Here is a 20,372-nt window from a genome sequence, read left to right as displayed (position 1 = left end):
GATATACATATCATGCGTCTTGCCTCTATGGAAGGCCGTTAAAGCAAAAACGTAATAAAATTAAGGGGAATGAGGTTTCATTAGATTAGAACATGAATGAATAACCTACTATTAATTGTGTTATAGCAAGTATAAGAAGAAGCACTGGGACCCAATGATAGCACTTAAATATGGAAAAGTCAGATTTATTTCATGGGCAAAGTGCAAAGCCATTCAACAAGCAAAGTTAAAACTCTTATGTTTGTGGTGTATTGTGGAGTTCTTGACCTAGTAATGTTTGTGCCTACAATCTTGCTCAAAATATGAAATACATGAAGATGTGTCCTAGTTATTAAAGACTGATGTTTGAAACTGTATCCATCCAGCTCATGTGAAATGTAAAAATAATGCTAACATGACCCAGTTGAGTCTTGATGTTGCACTGACCAAGTTCAATTATAACAACAAGTAGTCTTAAGTAAGTGAAATATCCTAGATGCTGCACCTTTACATTACTCAGTCAATGTGTAGCTTGACAGGGTTTAAGTTTAAAATGTTTACAGTGTCATGCTGGTTGTAAAAGTGTCTGTGACCCTCTGACTTTTTTAGACTGTGTGATGAGGGGTAATGTGAAAATATTTTGCCTGTGTTCACCGATGGTGCTGCTTCATTATTGTCCACATACTACATCTCGTAAATAAATCAAGAGATGGTATAGGTTGTTTTTTTGTTCTATAATAATTATAATTATATATTTTCTATATTCTAAATGTTTAAAGAAAAAACAGAGTAGTTATTTTTTTGTGAAATTAGGCTAAATAAAACTAAACCTACAGAAAACAAAAATACCAGATGCAGAATAATAGTTCCATTGCAACACCAGTGCCCATCAGCAGCCCTGCGCTTAAGCAATTTTGGAATGAGAGCGACTCGAGTCTTCCACTTCAGTTTGGTTTGAAATTCTTTGAAGTTTAAGTTGTACCATTACAAACACTGAATCATTACAAACAACATATGACATTTGATTTGATTGAAGTTTATTTTGAGCAATAAAAAGAAAGAATATATACATACACATACATATACAAACATATATATAGACCTACATACGTACATACACACATATATAACATACATATAGACCCTCACGTGATCAAATAACCTGCACGTGCATTTTGTCAACAGAAGTAATGTTATTCCCCATTGGTTCTAACGTGTAATCAAATCAGAAAGTTTATTAAAACGGTTTCCCAGCATCAAAATGTCTGGTTGTTGCGTTTGGTTGCCCTAATATAACATACTAATATATGTATATATGTATCTGGTATCTTTATATTTGGTCATCTGCTAACATCTTCTATCCACTCCACTATAGTTCACGGATAGCTGTGTTGAAAAAGCTGATAAAGTTAACTTACTAAAATAACTTTCTCTTTCTGTGTTGCTTCACTGCTGATTCTTGACATAATTCTGTTGCCAAACTGCGCGCACATACGCTGCCACGTCATCATTGTGTACAAACAGTAAAAGGGTCTATACATACATACATACATACATACATACACACACAAATATATATAGTAGTAGGTAACTAATAATAGTAGTAAATATAGTATGAAGTAGCATAAAATGGAATTACTCAATAAAGCGAGAAAAAAACCTCAAAAGTCTATCTATTTAATGATTGGATTCCACAAATGATAACAACAACAACAACACATACATACAAGACAATACAGCATTTAGTGTAGGTGTACTGAAGCGAATGAACAGAATTTAATGATGGCTTAATTTAAGAAATTTCCTATTGCGCTTCTGATTTGGCTGTGAGATTCGCTGAGAATGAATTGAGAATTAATTGCTGTGAGAATCCCTTACAAAAATGAACCATGGTTTTATTACAGTTAAAGCCAAAAAACCATGGTTACTGTAGTAAAACCATGGTTTTGCTCATAGTAATCAATACACCAAAAAAACATGGTTACTACACTTTTACCACAATAAAACCATGGTTCATTTTTGTTAGGGAATGGCTGGCTACCGAAGCATTTTTCCAAAAACGCATCAGAATTTTGTCTCTTGTTCCTCTATGCTCTTTGATGCCTTCCTGCCTTTAAATGCTGCCTCGGAAGGCAATTTAGAGTTTTCGGATGCAGCATTATTTTTTATTATAAGTGCCCCAGTCCAGTAGGTGGCGGAAATGCACCTTTAAGTGGGTTCGCCAACCGCCATTAAAAAGAAAAGAAGAAGAAGATTATATCCAGCAAATAGCATTATAGCAGTAGATGGCGCTAATAACGAAGGGAGGGGAATATCATTACTCGCCTTAGACTTGGACATTCTGGACTTAATAGTACATTATATAGAATTGGAAAGCACCCAACTGGAGAATGTATACATTGCAATCAGCAAGAGACAGTTGAACATGTTTTGTTTCAATGTGTAAAATATAATGAGGAGAGGAATCGCCTTATTCAATCATTACAGAATGTTAAACACTTTGATTTTACATTATCAGGAATATTACGGAAAACAGCAAACAATATATATGATTATGTTATTAAGTTTATTAAAGAATGTGAATTAAATAAGAGAATATAGAGTTGTTGTTTTTTTGTATGTATATCTTGATCCACACTCCAGTCCAGTCGGTGGCGGTAATGCTCCTATAAGTTGGTTGCCAACCGCCAGTTAAACACTAAAGAAGAAGAAGAAGAAGAAGATGGCGCTAATGCTCTACTTAAGATTGCGAACCGCACGAAGAAGAAGAACGAAGAGTCGAGCATCAAGTGCTGTTTTAGTTTGTGTTTGTTGATTCTTATCTCCGTGTATTTTAGTGTTGATGATGTATGTGATTTGCTGTAAATCAGAAGAAACTGATGAGGGTTTACAGGATGATGAATCTACTGATCAAACCTCCACAGAGTCTCTGGATTCTGTCTGTAACGCTGGAGAACAGCAGCAGATCCTGCAGACCAAACTCAACATGTGTTCAGTTAAACTCATCGACTGCACGAACCTCATGATGAAGATTAAAACTGAACCTACAGAAATAAAAACTGTAAAAATTGAACCCACAGAAATAAAAACTGAACCTACAGAAATAAAAACTGAAGCTACAGAAATAAAAACTGAAGCTAGAGAAGAGGAAGATCACACTGATGAAGATGATGATGACAATGATTTTATTCCTTCGGGTATGTTTCTTATGTTGTCTTTTCACAATAATGAATTATTATAGAGACTTATATATTAAATATATTGATTTAATCCTCCAAATTATATGGAAACGTGTTTTACTTATTTTAGATATACTTGCGTACTTACTCCAGGATTAAGTTAGGTGGATTTAATGATAACATTTCAGAAGAAAGTGACTCAGGGTGAATTACTGTTTTTATTTAGTGTTTTAGTTTTCTGCTTTATATCTTATTAATTTTTTGTTAATACATAGACAATATTTAGTTTGTTTGCATTCTTACTTTTCATTCGAAGCGGTACATCATTAGATGTGAAAAATTAACTAACTTGTCGACTAGGAAATGTTTTGGTTGAGGGCCGCCCTTGTGTTTATAATGGATAATAAATGTAAGGCGTGTTACTGTACAGTGATATTTAGTGGTCTATAATGATCAGAGATGTGGATTTGGACAGGAATTAAATTATCCCACGCGACCTTGGTGTCTGGGAAGTTTACACAGATGGTCGGAGAAAAACATTGACATTCTGTATTCAGATGGCAATAAAATCATGGACTACCCCTTGTAAATGTATAAAAAAAACGTACGTTCCAATGAGAAACAATTACTGTCTGAATAGAGCTTAAAAGTGAAAAGAGAATTTTAATGTTTTATGATGTTTCTTTTAGATGTGAAGAGTGAATCATGTTCTGATGAAGAAACGTCCTCAACATCAAAAGAGGGACGGACAGCACAAACTCTTTCCTGCATCACCTGTGGAAAGACATTCAGCTCACAGAGACATTTAAAGAGACATGAGAGAAAACACACAGAACAGAAACTCTTCACCAGATCTGAGATCAGCTTTACTACCTTACAAGACAAAGAACTTCATTCAGAAGAGCACACAGACAAGAAGAAGAAGAAGATTCACTGTCAGCAGTGTGGGAAGAATTTTGACTTCTTATCTCATCTGAACATTCACATGAGGAGACACAGTGGGGAAAAACCTTTCAACTGCAGTGAATGTGGCAAATATTTCAGCACCAAAGGAAATTTTGTTGTTCATCAGAGAGTTCACACTGGAGAGAAACCTCATCACTGTAATGTCTGTGGGAAGAGTTTTAATAAACATCACCATTTAGTGTCACATCAGAGAACTCATACAGGTGAAAAACCTTACAAATGCTCTCAGTGTGGGAAGACTTTTGCTCAGTCATGTTCCTTAAAAATCCATGAGAGAGTTCACAGTGGAGAGAAACCTTACGTCTGCTTTCAATGTGGAAAGAGCTTCACTACTTCATCTCAATTGAAGGCTCATGAGAGAATTCACACTGGTGAGAAACCTTACGTCTGCTCTCAATGTGGAAAGAGCTTCTCTGATCCATCTCATTTGAGAGGTCATAAGAGCGTTCACACTGAAGAGAAACCTCATCACTGCAGTGTTTGTGGGAAGAGTTTTAAACAACATTCCAATTTAGTTTCACACCAGAGAACTCATACAGGTGAAAGACCTTACAAATGCTCTCATTGTGAGAAGACGTTTGCTCAGTCAGGTTCCTTAAAAATCCATGAGAGAGTTCACACTGGAGAGAAACCTTACGTCTGTTCTCAATGTGGAAAGAGCTTCTCTGATCCATCTCATTTGAGAGGTCATAAGAGAGTTCACACGGGAGAGAAACCTCATCACTGTAGGGGTGTAACGATTAAATGTGCAAATGCGCGTTTTCTCAATGAATGAATTACGGTGAAATCCAGGGGGCGCTCCCGTGCAGAAACTCCCTTTGTGCCACAAAAGAAGTAGTATTATGAATGCTATTCCAGGAAATGTCTACAGGAATATTTATATCACTGTTCTTCAAATAGTTTCAAGTATTTTCATGATAATAAAGAATATTTTAAATGATTTTGTTTAACGAGTGTTGCTTTTTTTAAATGCACGTTATAAACGACTCCGACTCGTTATGATTTTAGATTTATAAGGACTTCCTACTGACCAAATACCGTACTACACGCACAAGCTGTGCATGAAACAAAGAATCGCAGCCTTGCGATTCAGAATCGATTTCAGACAGGCATTTTTAATGGGACACACAATGAATCGTTACATCCCTACATCACTGTAATGTTTGTGGGAAGAGTTTTAGTCGACATCACAATTTAGTGTCACATCAGAGAACTCATAAAGACTTTACCTAAGACGTGTACTGGGTCAGGTCACTTAAAGCAACACTAAAGAGTTTTTGCTCTTTGCTCCCCCTACAGGTTAGAAGCGTTATTGTCCATTACCACTGTCATAAATACTGCAGTATAGCTGGCTCTGATTGGATCGTAGGTCTGCCGCAAAGCAAGTTTTTGTAGTTTTCACTCGAACTACAGGACCGCGACCCAACGGTTGGAAACTTCTTTAGTGCGGTTTTGGCCGATAGAGGGCTGCAAAGCGAATGTGAAAGTGCTGCTCACCCTGTTTCGAGTGGATGAACGACTGAAACTTTTTTGGAAACATTATTTTAAGGTTAAAAAAACTCTTTGGTGTTGCTTTAAAAGCTGTTAATTTTGAAAACAGATTTTTAATTAGTTTTAGTCAAAGGGCCAGATTTACTAAACGGGGCAAATTATCGTGCAAGCGCAATTCCAAAAAAAAAAAAAAAATGGTGATGAGAGTGGTAATATTTTGGGTTATTTACTAAAAAAGCGCAAATTAAATAACAGCTGCAACAGCTGATTTTTATAATGATCAACGCTATCTATTAATGCTGCGTTTACACCAACCGCGTTTTAGGCGTCAAAATGGCGTCTACCGCGCCTTGTTTGCAGCTTGAACAGTTTGAATGCATTCGCACGTACAGAGTGAAGTAGACGCGTGAAAATAGCAAGCATTTGATGAGTGTCATAGGCAAAATCCACTTCTTGTGGGAGTGGCAAGTCAAGTGCTATGCAGTTGTCTGTTTGCAAGATGACTGATGTTGATTGTGCATTTATCGAGATAGTTACCGGTTTGTATTTGATAACCTTACTATAGGGGGAAAATAAATGCCGTGGGTCGATAAACGTCACGTGACTCCAAAAGGGAAATGTGTATTTACAACTTACCAGGTTGCCCAATGTCCTCACTGACACTCTTCCAAGCGAGGTCCTTTTTATTCCTGTCACTACTACTGCAAGGTCCTAATTAGTTAACGCAGCGCGGAAATTTACCCAAGTTCAGATCTTTCAACTGGCGCGTTTCCCACGGCAACGCTCAATTCGCAGGATAATAATCCACGTGTAATCGCTTCTTCACATTGACTTAACATGTAAATCACCCGCGCTTGCCGCCTCTACCGCGGCTGGTGTAAACGCAGCATAAGAGCAACGCAAACAAGCAGAGGTGATCTTGAGTTCAGCAACACGGACATCACAGCTGAAAATTTGTCCAACCACATGACACTGAAAACAACTGGAAGGTTTACAATAAGTTTTAAAACATCTAGTATTGTGTTACTTTTCCTCGTGAGTCTTCTTATATTTACTTCAGCAAATAAAAACTGATATGGCTTAGCAAACAATATTTTTGAAGTATATGTTCATCTGGTATTCCAAATAAACTATGACATGTTAAAACAATCCTCTGCATTGTATTCTGTGCCATTTTAACATCTATCTAAATGTGCAGGTTAATACAGCATGTATAACACCTTTTAGAGCTGTTTAATTTATTAACATCAAATTATGATTATGTTGTATGAGTAACAGTACTATCATTCTAAAGTGGAAAAATTCAGAGGAAACAGATAGGTTACATATATGTGACTATATTACATTTCTGTATGTTCTGTATGAGTTTTCCTTGATAGCAGAGGTAGACAATATTAGTTACATTAGTTACAATTTCCAAGCATCTGTGCTTTATTAGCATGTTTGTATTGGGAAAAATGTTACTTCACTACAGTCCAAAGCATAAAATTATACTGTGTATTCTTTAATACTGCATATTAAAATTTATTTAATACCTTAAAATTGTGTACTTTTCTTGAGTAAAAGTACGTTAAATATTAAATGTAAAACAAAAACGTGTATTTATTCAATCTAATAGAGTAAAAATGATAATATGCTTTGGAATGTATGTTTTCCAAAGAAAAACACGGATAAAATACAAATACTTGAAAAAAAATACTTTTAAATAATAAGTAAAATCTCTGCTTGTCACCCTAGCAACTTATTAACCCACCTGTGGTCTGTGGATGTTTCAAATGAACGATCTATTTATTTCTTCTTTCTGTGTTTTTTGGCAGTCTGTAAAACGATAGCTCTGAATTCTTGTTAATCTGTTAGTACAGTCTATCGCACAACAGCTGTTTCTCATTTAGACGCGTTTTCACTGTGTTTTCGCTGATTTCACTGTAATTCTGACTGTCTGTCTTTTGCCACTCAGTGGGCGTATCCGCAGTCCCTCTCGACGACGGTGACGTCACATGCATACCCTCTATATCCAGCAAAGAGCAGAAGATGGCGCTAATGCTCTACCTAAGATTGCGAACCGCCAATAAGCACGAAGAAGAAGAAGAACGCAGAGACACGAGCATCAACCGCTGTGTTTACATCAGTTTTAGTTTGTGTTTGTTGATTTTCTGTAAAGAGATTATCATTTCGGTATTTTTTAGTATTGATGATGAGAGACGAGATGGATGTGATGTGCTGTAAATCAGAAGAAACTGATGAGGGTTTACAGGATGATGAATCTACTGATCAAACCTCCACAGAGTCTCTGGATTCTGTCTGTAACGCTGGAGAAAAGCAGCAGATCCTGCAGAACAAACTCAACATGTGTTCAGTCAAACTCATCGACTGCACGAACCTCATGATGATCAAAACTGAACCTACAGAAATCAAAACTGAACCTACAGAAATCAAAACTGAACCTACAGAAATAAAAACTGAAACTACAGAAGAGGAAGATCACACTGATGAAGATGAGGACAATGATGAGTTTATTCCTTCGGGTATGTTTCTTATGTTCTCTTTTCACAATAATTATTTTAGATACTTTTAATTAAATGTATTGTTTTAATCTATGGCTGCATATTGATTAATTGCTTGCAGAATAAAAGTTTTTGTTTACATCATATATGTTCGTGTACTGTGTAGCATTACAAGTAACGCACATTACGTAATAATTACTTTTTTGAATTAACGAGTAATGCAAGTAACGCATTACTTTATAATAGTACACAATAATTTTTGAGTTACTGTTTTATAAAAGTAATGCGAGTTACTTCTCAGTTTATTTAATTCAATTTTAAAATTAAATAATAATGAAATTAATTAAACACATTAATGTAGAATTACGCACTCTGTGCGCCTGAGCGGGAACAGTTTGAGTCAGAAACTGAGATGGCAGGCCAGAGCTTGACATTTATGTGATCATAATAACAACTTCCCATGAGAAACAATTACTGTCTGAGTCTGAATAGAGCTTAAGAGTGAAAGGAGAATTTTAATTTTTATGATGTTTCTTTCAGATGTGAAGAGTGAATCATGTTTGGATGAAGAAATAACCTCTTCAACATCAAAAGAGCGACGGACAACACAAACTCTTTCCTGCATCACCTGTGAAAAGACATTCAGCTCACAGAGACATTTAGAGAGACACGAGAGAAAACACACAGAACAGAAACTCTTCACCAGATCTGAGATCAGCTTTACTACCTTACAAGAGAAGACACTTCATTCAGAAGAGCACACAGACAAGAAGAAGAAGAAGAAGAAGAAGAAGAAGAAGTTGTTTCATTGTCAGCAGTGTGGGAAGAATTTTGACTACTTATCTTGGCTAAAAAGACACATGAGGACACACAGTGGTGAAAAACCTTTCAACTGCACTGAATGTGGCAAATATTTCAGCACCAAAGAAAGTCTTGTTGTTCATAAGAGAATTCACACTGAAGAAAAAACATACAAGTGTCCTCACTGTGAGAAGAGATTCAGACATAAAAAACATATGAGGAGACACATGCGTTTACACACCAATGAGAGACCGTATCAGTGCAGTCAATGTGACAAATGTTTCAACTCCAAAGACAATCTTGTTGTTCATCAGAGAGTTCACACTGGAGAGAAACCTCATCACTGTAGTGTTTGTGGGAAGAGATTCAGTCAACATGGCAGTTTAGTTTCACACCAGAGAACTCATACAGGTGAAAGACCTTACAAATGCTCTCAGTGTGAGAAGACTTTTGCTCGGTTATATTCCTTAAAAATCCATAAGAGAGTTCATACTGGAGAGAAACCTTACCAATGTAGTGTTTGTGGGAAGAGTTTCAGTCAACATGGCAGTTTAGTTTTACACCAAAGAATTCATACAGGTGAAAAACCTTACAAATGCTCTCGGTGTGAAAAAACTTTTGCTCAGTCTTGTTCCTTAAAAATCCATGAGAGATGTCACACTGGAGAGAAACCTTACGTCTGCTCTTACTGTGGAAAGAGCTTCACTGATCCAAGTACATTGAGAGTTCATCTGAGAGATCACACTGGAGGGAAACCTCATCACTGTAATGTTTGTGGGAAGAGTTTCAGTGTAAATGTCAATTTAGTGACACACCAGAGAACTCATACAGGTGAAAGACCTTACAAATGCTCTCAGTGTGAGAAGACGTTTACTCAGTCAAATAACTTAAAAATCCATCTGAGAGTTCACACAGGAGAGAGACCTCATCACTGTAGTTTTTGTGGGAAGAGATTCAGTCGACATGACAGTTTAGTGTCACACCAGAGAACTCATACAGGTGAAAGACCTTATAAATGCTCTCAGTGTGAGAAGACGTTTTCTTGGTTATATTCCTTAAAAACCCATCAGAGAGTTCACACTGGAAAGAAACCTCATCACTGAAGTTTTTGTGGGAAGAGATTCAGTCGACATGACAGTTTAGTGTCACACCAGAGAACTCATAAAGGTTAAAGACTTTACATAACTGGGTCAGGTCACTTAAAAGCTGTGTTAATTTTGACAACAGATTTTTAATTAGTTTTAGTCATAGGGCCAGATTTACTAAACGTGGCAAATTAGCGTGCAAGCGCAATTCAAAAAAACCGCTGATGAGAGTGTTAATATTTGTGGGTTATTTCCCAGGTGAAAAAGAAATATATTTAAATAGTATTTTTTGGACATACTTAATATATTTAAATGATACTATACTAAATGCATATTAAATGTATTATATTGAAACATCCGCATCAAACAGCGTAAACAACACATATCTATCGCGGACAATTGCATCCTCATGCCAAAAGTTTATTATCTGCATGCGTTTTAAAGTTTTGAGCGTTTAAACTTTCATTTTCCTCACAGCTGCTCATCAGTGTACATCCGCCGCGCACACATACAAAGTATAACAGTATTTTCATTAGACAAACCTTTTTAAAGAGATATCTTTGCAGATATTTGTTGTGCTTATTTAAAGAGTCTCTATTAAAACAACAATATACCCAATTACTGCAAGTAATATAACAAAGGCAACATCTGTGGTATTACTTTATCTAGAAAAAATTTTAATAGTTTGCATATCAGCTTAAAAACAAAACAAATCAGTATCGGCCGATCACGAAGATAACAAATCAGTAATCGGTATCGGCTGGAAAAATCCTGATCCGCGCATCCCTAATATTGTGTTGTGTACATTACAAAAATATCTCAAGTAAATTAATCAAGCAAGCACAGAGACATAGATAATCTCTTGACCAGAGAGAAACAATATAAAACAAATATCAGAGAAATGCAATTACAGAGCTACTTCTATCAAATTGTACAACATTAACATTACATGTATTAATGAAAAGTACACTATGAATATGCAATCACTGAATATCCATAAGCAATGATTATATAATAATCATAATGTAATTATCTGCATAAAAAGTTACTGAAAAAAATGCCTAAGTGCAATTTTAAGGCGGAGTGCACAATGTTTGAAAAACTGAGTCGTGCCACCTACCAAAACAAACTTGTAGCCAACCAGCATTAAGTGGCGTGTCCACTAACCGACATCCTTGCCAGGGTTGCGTATGTGTGTGGTGGGTCGTTCAAAAGAAGGTCCAGATTGGGGTAGAGGCGTGTTTGTTTAGGTAATTTCAAATGTTAACATTGGCTTTCAAAAATTGTGCACTCCGCCTTTAACCAACTTAAGATAAACCTATAAAAAGCTGAACCAAAACACAAAACAGTTTAGATGTCACATGTTTAAGTGGAGGGTCACTTCTTCTTGCAATTCAGACACCGTTTTAATTGAAGACTGCTTTATCACACGGTCTGTGAATAGGAAACAGAATATACCAATTAACCAATAATGAATGAACATTTGGCTATCCATGTTTAAAATAAATTGGCATAGATATGCATGTATGGAAGTTTTGTTAACTTCTCAGTTTACCTTTTAAAGCTTTAACTGTGTCCTCATCAAGCGTGTCAGTTTTATCTGTCACAGCACTCTACAAGTGGGAATGAAGAAAGGATTAGAACAGGCTCATGATATAAAGCAACCTGTGTGTATTACAGGATATGTTTTACATTGATCATTGTGTTTTATTTGAACCTAGATCATTTTCCATTGTTTGTCTATTTTGGTCTTGCAAACTTAAGGTTCACCTCTGTTTAAGGAGATTTAAGGAAATCAGAAATGATGCCAAACAGGGCTCCAGACTGCCATCAAATGGTGGCATTTTGCCACCTAAATTTTAGAGTGTGCCACTGAATTTTACATCCAGTCGCACATGTGCAACCAGCAAATTTGACCTTTTTTGTGATATGACACTGAATTTGAAACAGCACATTGTACTTTCTGAATCTATAATTCAAGTATTTATTAGTGATACAGTGGAAATTAGTAGACATGTGAATATTTGGTTAGCATGTTAATTTACCGTGTGTGCCTCTAGTAAAAAAAGCCCTCCCAAATGGTATATGCAAGGATGACTAGGCCAAGTCCCTTACAGCTTTACAATAAAAAAAAAACAGGTTTTTACATGAATAATTCAAAAGGACAGAAATTAGCCACCTGGAATGGATGTGTTGCAAACGTTTTTCTTCCGAATCACTCCACATTTGTCCCGATTCAAAAATGTCAATAGCAGTTGATCTGAAAAACAACAGGCGGGTAAATGATGATTAATGATTTGTTTTCTTTTTAAGAATTACTTACCCCGAGTACAATATATTTAAGACAATATAATATAATCAAACCCAGCCTCGACAGTTTACAATCTCTCATAAAAGTATCCCTTCTTACAATGTCATTTTTGTGTCCATATGTAATTAGAAATACATTTAAAAATAAACAAAAAGACAATAAGGTTGTCAAGATTGAACTGCTATACATTAGCCATTGAACATTACTGGAGTTATAATAACCATATGGTCATATCATGGTATTTTCAGGTAAGACAGCTCAAACATTCATTTTAAACTAACGTTAGCATTGCAAGAGAAACAATAGAAAAACTTAAACGTAAACTTACGTTATTCATATAGCAACAACAAACTTACCACCAAGAATAAGTATTTCTATGCGCTGTATCTTCATTTATTCCTGTCTTGGCTCTGGTTGGTCATATTTATTTCGCTGTGCTAAAAAAAAGAAAGGATTTAATGCTTTCTGAAATGCTTAAGAGAAATGCTTAGTCACACAATAACGATGTTCCAATTACCACACGTGACACCGACATAACGTTACATAAAGAAGCTGGGTTAAAATAAGGACAACTATAACGTTTTACTTATTTAATAGTTAACTAAATAAAGAAATGCGAAAATCTGTCATCACTTACCCTCGTGTTGTCTCGTTCATCTCCAAACAAAAAGCGAAATACTTTTTCCCTCGACGTCAGATGCACTAAAACTGCTCACATTTTAAATCGAGTTGTTTTATCTTAGTCCTCTGGTGAAATATGATCGCCTGTTAATTAAATAAATATCAGAAATGTTTGTCAACAGACTGTTCATGAGCCCCATTTACTATGGAAGGAATAATTGAAGACAAGATGTTGAATTATAAGAAAATAATGCACACCCAAGGTGGTAATGCGTTACACTGTGGATGTGCATTATTCTTATAATTCGAAGGACTGGAGTCAATTATTCCACTTATACCACAAACATTGCTCTGGTGCCTATTTTTAAAGGTGCAGTGTGTAAATTTTAGCGGCATCTAGTGGTGAGGTTGCAAATTGCAAACAACAGCTCAGTTTACAGCTCACCCCTTGCTTTTGAAATGCATAGAGAAGCTACGGTAGCTGACATAGGACAAACATGTCATTGTTGGAGACAACATAAAGAGTAACTTAACCCTTAACCAACTTTTTTTAGTTACTGATCTGTAAGAATGATGCTTTATTAGTGCTGTTCATTGATTTTAGTAAGTTTTTTGACATTTGGATATAAAGTGTTTCAATACTACAATATATGGTGTAAAAACGTCTGAGTGGTTGAACGGTGGCTACTGCAGTTGAATTTTCCTATTGGATGTTGGGTCCAAATAGTAACTTGTGACGTAAGCAGTTTCAAGCTCACCACGCCCTTGTTACGATCTTACCACATGCTTGGTACGAGCTTAGTTCGTCCGCTCTATCTCCGTTGGGATCTGCCCACTTTTCTTGCATTTTTCAAATATTGCCAGTGGGTGGAGTCAGGTTCTGACCGGGGGTTAAGTTACGCTTTAATATAAAAGTTTGTCTGTTAAGAGCTTCTGTAGAAAAATGGCGGCACAAAATGGCGTCTTCCATGTAAGGGGACCCTCGGGGTATGTAGATAAAAATGTCTCATTCTAAGGTAATAAAAATATAACGGTTCATTATGAAAGGTCTTTATATACCCCTGATAATATAGTTTTGTATATTATTTTGCATTTCTGTCAAGAGATCCTTCTAAAAATTACACACTGCACCTTTAAGACATTTGACAAGCTAGTTAATGATAATGAAAGACTTAAAGCTGCAGCTTAATGTTATTAATTATTTGTGTTTTAAAGTGCGCTGTTATGGTTATATATGGAGTAATACCTGCTGGCCAGTGCATAACCTGTCAATTTAATTTGCATTTGCAGATAAATGCACATTGTGATAAAAAAGTTACATTATCTGACTAATATTTGTATAGAAAGTGCTTCAGTTTACTGTGTCCCTTTAGCAGCTTATATTGAATTTTTCTGTAGGCTATTTACAAAAAATGTTTTAGTAAATATCTAGTCTGTGTTTATTTTTCTGCAACTAATGTTATTTTCATAATCCATTCTGCAGGGGATTGTTTTTTTTATTAATCAAATAGTCGAATAAAAACATAAATATTTACTCAATTAGATTTGTCACTTATTATAGCTAAATAAGGCACTAAATTAAGGTATTCACATGAAGAAGTGTACTTTAAAAAGTTCAAAAGCAGCACACTACTACAGAGTTGTACTAATATAATCTTACAGATGTTGATATTTAAGCTTAAATAAAAGTTTGTGCAGATTTTAAAAACTAGTAAAACATCTTCAAATGTCAAAATATAAATAAACGAAACAAATTTGCCACAGATGAATACATTCATTTGAATCTTTAACTTACAACAACAATTAAACAAGTACAAACTCATTTATATATATTTAAAGGACGAAAAGAAACCTTTTTTAACTTACGCTTGTTTGCACTTTTTCTTCCGCCATTGTCCTGTCATGGTTGCCAGATCCGCGAAACAAAACTATCCCAATGACAATTAAAAAAATAGTCCAAAAGCATCCCAATGACTATTCACAGCCCAAAGATCAACAACTAATGAACCAACATTAAACAGTTTTAAACTAGCTTAATTTAGAACTAGTGCTGCACAATTAATCACATCGGTGCAATTATATGACAGCAAAATGTTGCAATTATATTAAATAAATAAATGTGTGGACTTGTTAACACAAACTTTCTGATAACAGTTTGATGATTTTCCTTGCTGTTTAAAAAAAGAAAGAAAAACAAACAAAAATGGCAGTGAACGTGTGGCATGCACGCGTGTGGCGTGCGTCGTCACTTGTGTGTGCGCAGCGCGGAAATACCAGAGCGAAGATGGATGCAGAGGAGATTGACAGTGATCTGGTAGCAAAAAAAAAACTCTATGTCTGTTGTATGGCGGTATTTTGGATTTAGGATTACTGACACTGAGCAGTTGCTACATCACGTGGCAATTCGAAAACATTTCTAGTTTTACAAATACACATTTTAGCATTATCACTAAACTGTGTGTGGATTTTCCTTAAAACCCATCAAGTTGACTCATGATACCATTTATTATAATCCCAACCGCACATCGCAATATTGGCATCAATAACCGCATTGGGAAAAATTTCCCAAATCGTGCAGCCCTATTTAGAACTCAGCCTAACGGCCGTGGACCTGGCAAAGCTGCGTTGCTTTTAACCAAGCTGGTCTCACGGTGAGAAGCGCCAGATAAACATGCAGCTTGCGTTGTATAAAGAAAAAGTGCCCGATTTTATTTATAAGCGCACAGCACAGGCTGTATGAAGCGGTCGCGTGTCCGCCCTGTCCGACGGTGGCACGGAAGCATGCGACGTCACAAACCAACGAATTGATGATAAAAATTTGTTGACAATGAATGCCGTTATCTTTATAGATTTTATCCATTAGTTGTTGCAGCCCTACATCGCAGTTACTTCAACTTTAGTTAAAAACAATTCAATGACAAATGATTTTTTATTTTAGATGTGATGGAAGTAAAAGAAGAAACTGTGGAACTGAATCATGTGGAGGAGAGACTACAGGAACCTCAAGATGTCAACACTGAAGACAAATCTTTTGATTGTGGTAACAGTTACACAAAGAAAGAACAACTTAGTGATGGCATTAACATTGACAATGAACTGAAACTTTACACGTGCCAGCATTGTGGAAAGAGTTTTACAAAAACAAGTAACCTTAAGACACATTTAAAAACTCACACTGAAGAAAGGCTGTACAAATGCCCTCAATGTGAAAAGAGTTTTACAATGAAAGAATATCTGAGGGGTCACATAGCGATTCACATTGGTGAGAGACGTTTTACTTGCGCTCACTGTGGAATGAGTTTTGCTCGTAAAGAAAGCTTTATGTCTCATGTAAGGATTCACACTGGAGAGAAACCTTTCATCTGCCCTCAATGTGGAAAGACGTTTACAGAGAAAACACAGCTTAAGAGTCACATAATAGTTCACACTGGTCAGAGACCTTTCACCTGTCCTCAGTGCGGAAAGAGTTTTACACGAAAGCCAGTCCTGAAACTTCACCTGAGAATTCATTCGGGAGAGAAACCGTTCAAGTGTCTTCAGTGTGGAAAGAGTTTCACACAATCATCAAGTTTCAAAGTTCACCAACAACATCACTCCAAAGAAAAACGATTTAACTGTGATGAGTGTGGGAAGAAATTTGTTTCAGAACTTGTCCTGATAAAACACCAGAAACTTCATGCCAATGAGACTTACTCGTGTTCGGTTTGTGGAAAGACTTTTCAAGTGATTGAATATTTAAAAAGGCACCAGAAAATACATACTGATGAGAAAACTCATGTGTGCTCTCGGTGTGGGAAATCATTTTTTACAACTGCAGCCTTGAAAGATCACCAAAGAATCCACACTGGAGAAAAACCACACGTCTGTTCATATTGTGGAAAAAGATTCACTCAGATACAAAACTGGAAGAGACATGAGCGAATCCATACTGGAGAGAAACCGTTTCATTGCCATCTATGTGAAAAAAGTTTCACCTTTTCAAGTGGTCTTACAATACATAAAGTATCATGTCGAAGAAAGCAGTCACAAACCTCATCCTCGGATTCAAAACATAAATGAATAGCAGCGCTACAGACTGCTTTTTGGAGCTAAATCATATTGAAATTACAGTCGCTAATTTGAGTTCATGTAATGTTTGTCCCGCCCCTCCTCTACTGTGATTGGACGGCGATGTAAAAAAGGACAGTGATAAGCTCTGCGTTTTTCCAAAAGGTAAAGAGTAAAACGTGAATAAAGACGGGGCAAAAGAACTGTTGAAATATCATTGATTCATAGTTCATTAAAATGCATCAGTTTGTCCAAAATGCAGAACGTTTTACGCAACATTTACACATAGTGGGGAGTGGGTGTAAATTTCTTTTGTACCAAAAATACGAACATTTTCATGAATCCGAAAATTTACGCCAAAAGACTTTGTGTACGATTAACACAAAAATTCTCCTTCTCGTGTTTCATGAATGAGACGACCCATTGTGTTCGGATTTTTGTGATACTATATTTGTCTAACTAGCTTGTATACAAGTTACAAATCTAACCATGAGTCATATGGATTATATGTGTTTGGTCATGCTACAAAGAAGAATCAAAGGTTTAATATAAATACTTTAGTAAATATGTCAATGATATCATATGCAAGCACATACATCATGAATTAAGGGTCTGAAAAAAAGATATCAATATTTGTTAATTGGTAAATATGACGCCTTTGTATGTTTTTCTTATGCCAACAAACATTTGTTACTGAATGTGTGAGCTAATAAAATTTCAGATCGATATCCAGTTATTTACTCATGTGGCCAGTAACGGTGTAAGTAAGGAATAATTGACTCTGGTCCTTTGAATTATTTGAAAATAATGCACACCAAGGTGGTAATGCGGCACGACGCGAAGCCGCAGGTGTGCATTATTTTCAAATAATTCAAAGGACCAGAGTCAATTATTCCACTTATATCACGGTTACCACAAACATTGCTCTGGTGCCTATTTTTAAGACATTTGAAAAGATAGGTGTGCGGTTTACAGAAAAATAATCAACACCCATAGAACATTTCTCAGCCAATCAGAATGCAGCATTCAACAGACCCGTGGTATAATAAGCGAGATAATGTTCATCCATCTGGTTGTTGTCATGTAAACATCTTGAGGAAATGCTGGGCAATTTTTGTGATTAATACAAAGTTATATTTTGAGATTTTCTATATTAATCTATATCAACACTATATCTAAGGGTTATTATGAACATTAATAAAGAATCAGATTATGTACAGCTTTGGTGCCGATACAGAGCCAGCCCGGTTGGAAAGAGCTACCCTTACGAAAAAGAAGTTTATTCAAGTGTGCTATAAGTATACTTTTTTAAAACTTAAAATAAGAAAGTATACTTTCAGTTGACTTTTTATGTACTTCTCTAAAATGTACTTTAGGTACTTCTCAGAAATATACTTAAATTGTACTAAAGTATACTTGACCTATACTGACCGAAATGTCTAAGTATATTTGGCCTATACTTGTTTACTGACATATAATTAAAAGTATTAAGTAAAAATGCAACAACAAAAGCTACATCAAGAAAGCTGCAAAAAGCCATATGATTAGCCCTGGTGAAAAATACATATACTTTATTGTATTTCAAGTATATTTAACTTTGCAATAGTACATTACAAATATACTTAGAAAGAAATGTACCATCTTTGAATATATTGAAAGTATGCTTACAACATATTTGTTTACAATTAAACTTTTAACATATTTCAAAATAATTATAATTTAGTATATTTTCTAAAAGTGTACTTTAAAAAAATATATACTTGGAGTTAAAGTTCTGTGCAATTTTTAAAGTATACTCATTTGAACTTATTTTAAAGTTTATTTTAGGTATACTTTATCTGTTAAAGTTATCATTATAATGCACTGACAGCATATTTATAAAATACATTATTTAGCATCCTTTAGAAACAGTATATTTTAAGTAAATTTTGAAAGTATATGTAGTGTACAAATGTATATTATCTATATGGAGAATCTTTAGTGTTAGTAAACTAGTAGGTTATTAATTTTGTGCTGCAGGTATACTTGCAAGTATTCTAGTCGCATTCGGCATCCAAATCACGTTCCTGTTTTAATATCAAACAGATTTTCTCCACTCAGCAATACACCGGCTGAGACATCTGTTAAAGGTGCCCTGGTTATTGGAGATTCTATACTCAGGAACGTTGGCATTGAGGCACCAGCCACCATAGTCGATTGTATACCGGGAGCCAGAGCGTCTGACATTAGATCCAAACTTAAAGTGCTGGCTAATGCTAAACGTAAGTTTTCTAAGATTGTTATTCACGCCGGCACGAATGACACCAGACTCCGCCAGTCGGAGATCACCAAAGATACTATTAAAGAGGTGTGTGAAATTGCAAAAACAATGTCAGACAATGTAATTTGCTCTGGTCCCCTCCCCGCCTACCGGGGGGATGAAACTTACAGTAGATTAGTGTCTCTTCATGGCTGGATGTCAAAGTGGTGCCCTCAGCATAACGTAGGGTTTATAGACAATTGGAAGCATTTCCGGGGAAGACCTGACCTGCTAAAGAGAGATGGCCTCCATCCGTCTCCGGAAGGAAGTGCTATACTCTCTAGAAATCTGACCAATAGTCTTACTTTTGGTATTGTCTGACTATCCAGGGCCCAGGTCAGGAAACAGACAGATCGGCTTACCCATCAGTCTGTTAGCTGCCTTGACATGTCAAGATCACATATATCCCAGCACATAGAGCCTTTTTTAACAGAGTACCAACACATCTCGACTGTGTCTGTTCCTCGAACAAATAAATACAGAGCACCGTTTACCTCGTCTCGTACAAATCTTATTAACATAAAACTAGAACATAATACATTAACAGATGAAACTCAAATGTTAAAATTCGGCCTTCTTAACATTAGATCACTTACCAACAAAGAACCAATTATCAATGAAATAATTACTGACCAAAACTTAGATGCACTCTGTTTAACAGAAACCTGGCTTAAAGCAGACGATTACACCAGTTTAAACGAATCCACCCCACAAGACTATTATTATAAACATGTTCCTCGTCTAATAGGGAGAGGGGGTGGTGTAGCTACAATATACAATAAAATATTCAAAGTAAACCATAAATCCAACCTAAAATTTAATTCGTTTGAAATAATACTGTTAAATATGGAAATAACTGATCGCAACAACAAACGACTTTCGTTCATTTTAGCTACCATATATAGGCCTCCAGGCCACCACACAGATTTTCTTAAAGAAATAGCAGACTTCCTATCTGAGCTTACAGTCACTGTAGATAAAGCTCTTATCGTTGGTGATTTTAATATCCATGTGGATAATCCAAAAGATGCATTAGGACGTGCGTTTATGGATGTTCTAAATTCTCTCGGCATTAAACAAAACGTGTCA

General features: G+C 35.8%; 1 protein-coding gene and 1 pseudogene across 1 annotated transcript; both read left to right on the top strand.

Annotated features, from left to right (window-relative positions):
* The first annotated feature begins 2,700 nt into the window (after positions 1-2,700).
* Positions 2,701-10,958, top strand: LOC129453041 (uncharacterized; annotated as a pseudogene).
* A 4,065-nt stretch (positions 10,959-15,023) lies between these two features.
* LOC141363121 (uncharacterized) lies at positions 15,024-17,601 on the top strand. Its single transcript, XM_073865674.1, has one exon. The coding sequence runs from the start codon at positions 15,881-15,883 to the stop codon at positions 16,994-16,996; it is 1,116 nt and encodes a 371-aa protein (XP_073721775.1). The 5' UTR covers positions 15,024-15,880; the 3' UTR covers positions 16,997-17,601.
* Positions 17,602-20,372: the final 2,771 nt, after the last annotated feature.

Source organism: Misgurnus anguillicaudatus, unplaced genomic scaffold (genome assembly GCF_027580225.2).
Source record: "Misgurnus anguillicaudatus unplaced genomic scaffold, ASM2758022v2 HiC_scaffold_32, whole genome shotgun sequence".
NCBI classification, from domain to species: domain Eukaryota; kingdom Metazoa; phylum Chordata; class Actinopteri; order Cypriniformes; family Cobitidae; genus Misgurnus; species Misgurnus anguillicaudatus.
This window is presented reverse-complemented; position numbering and strand designations above follow the sequence as displayed.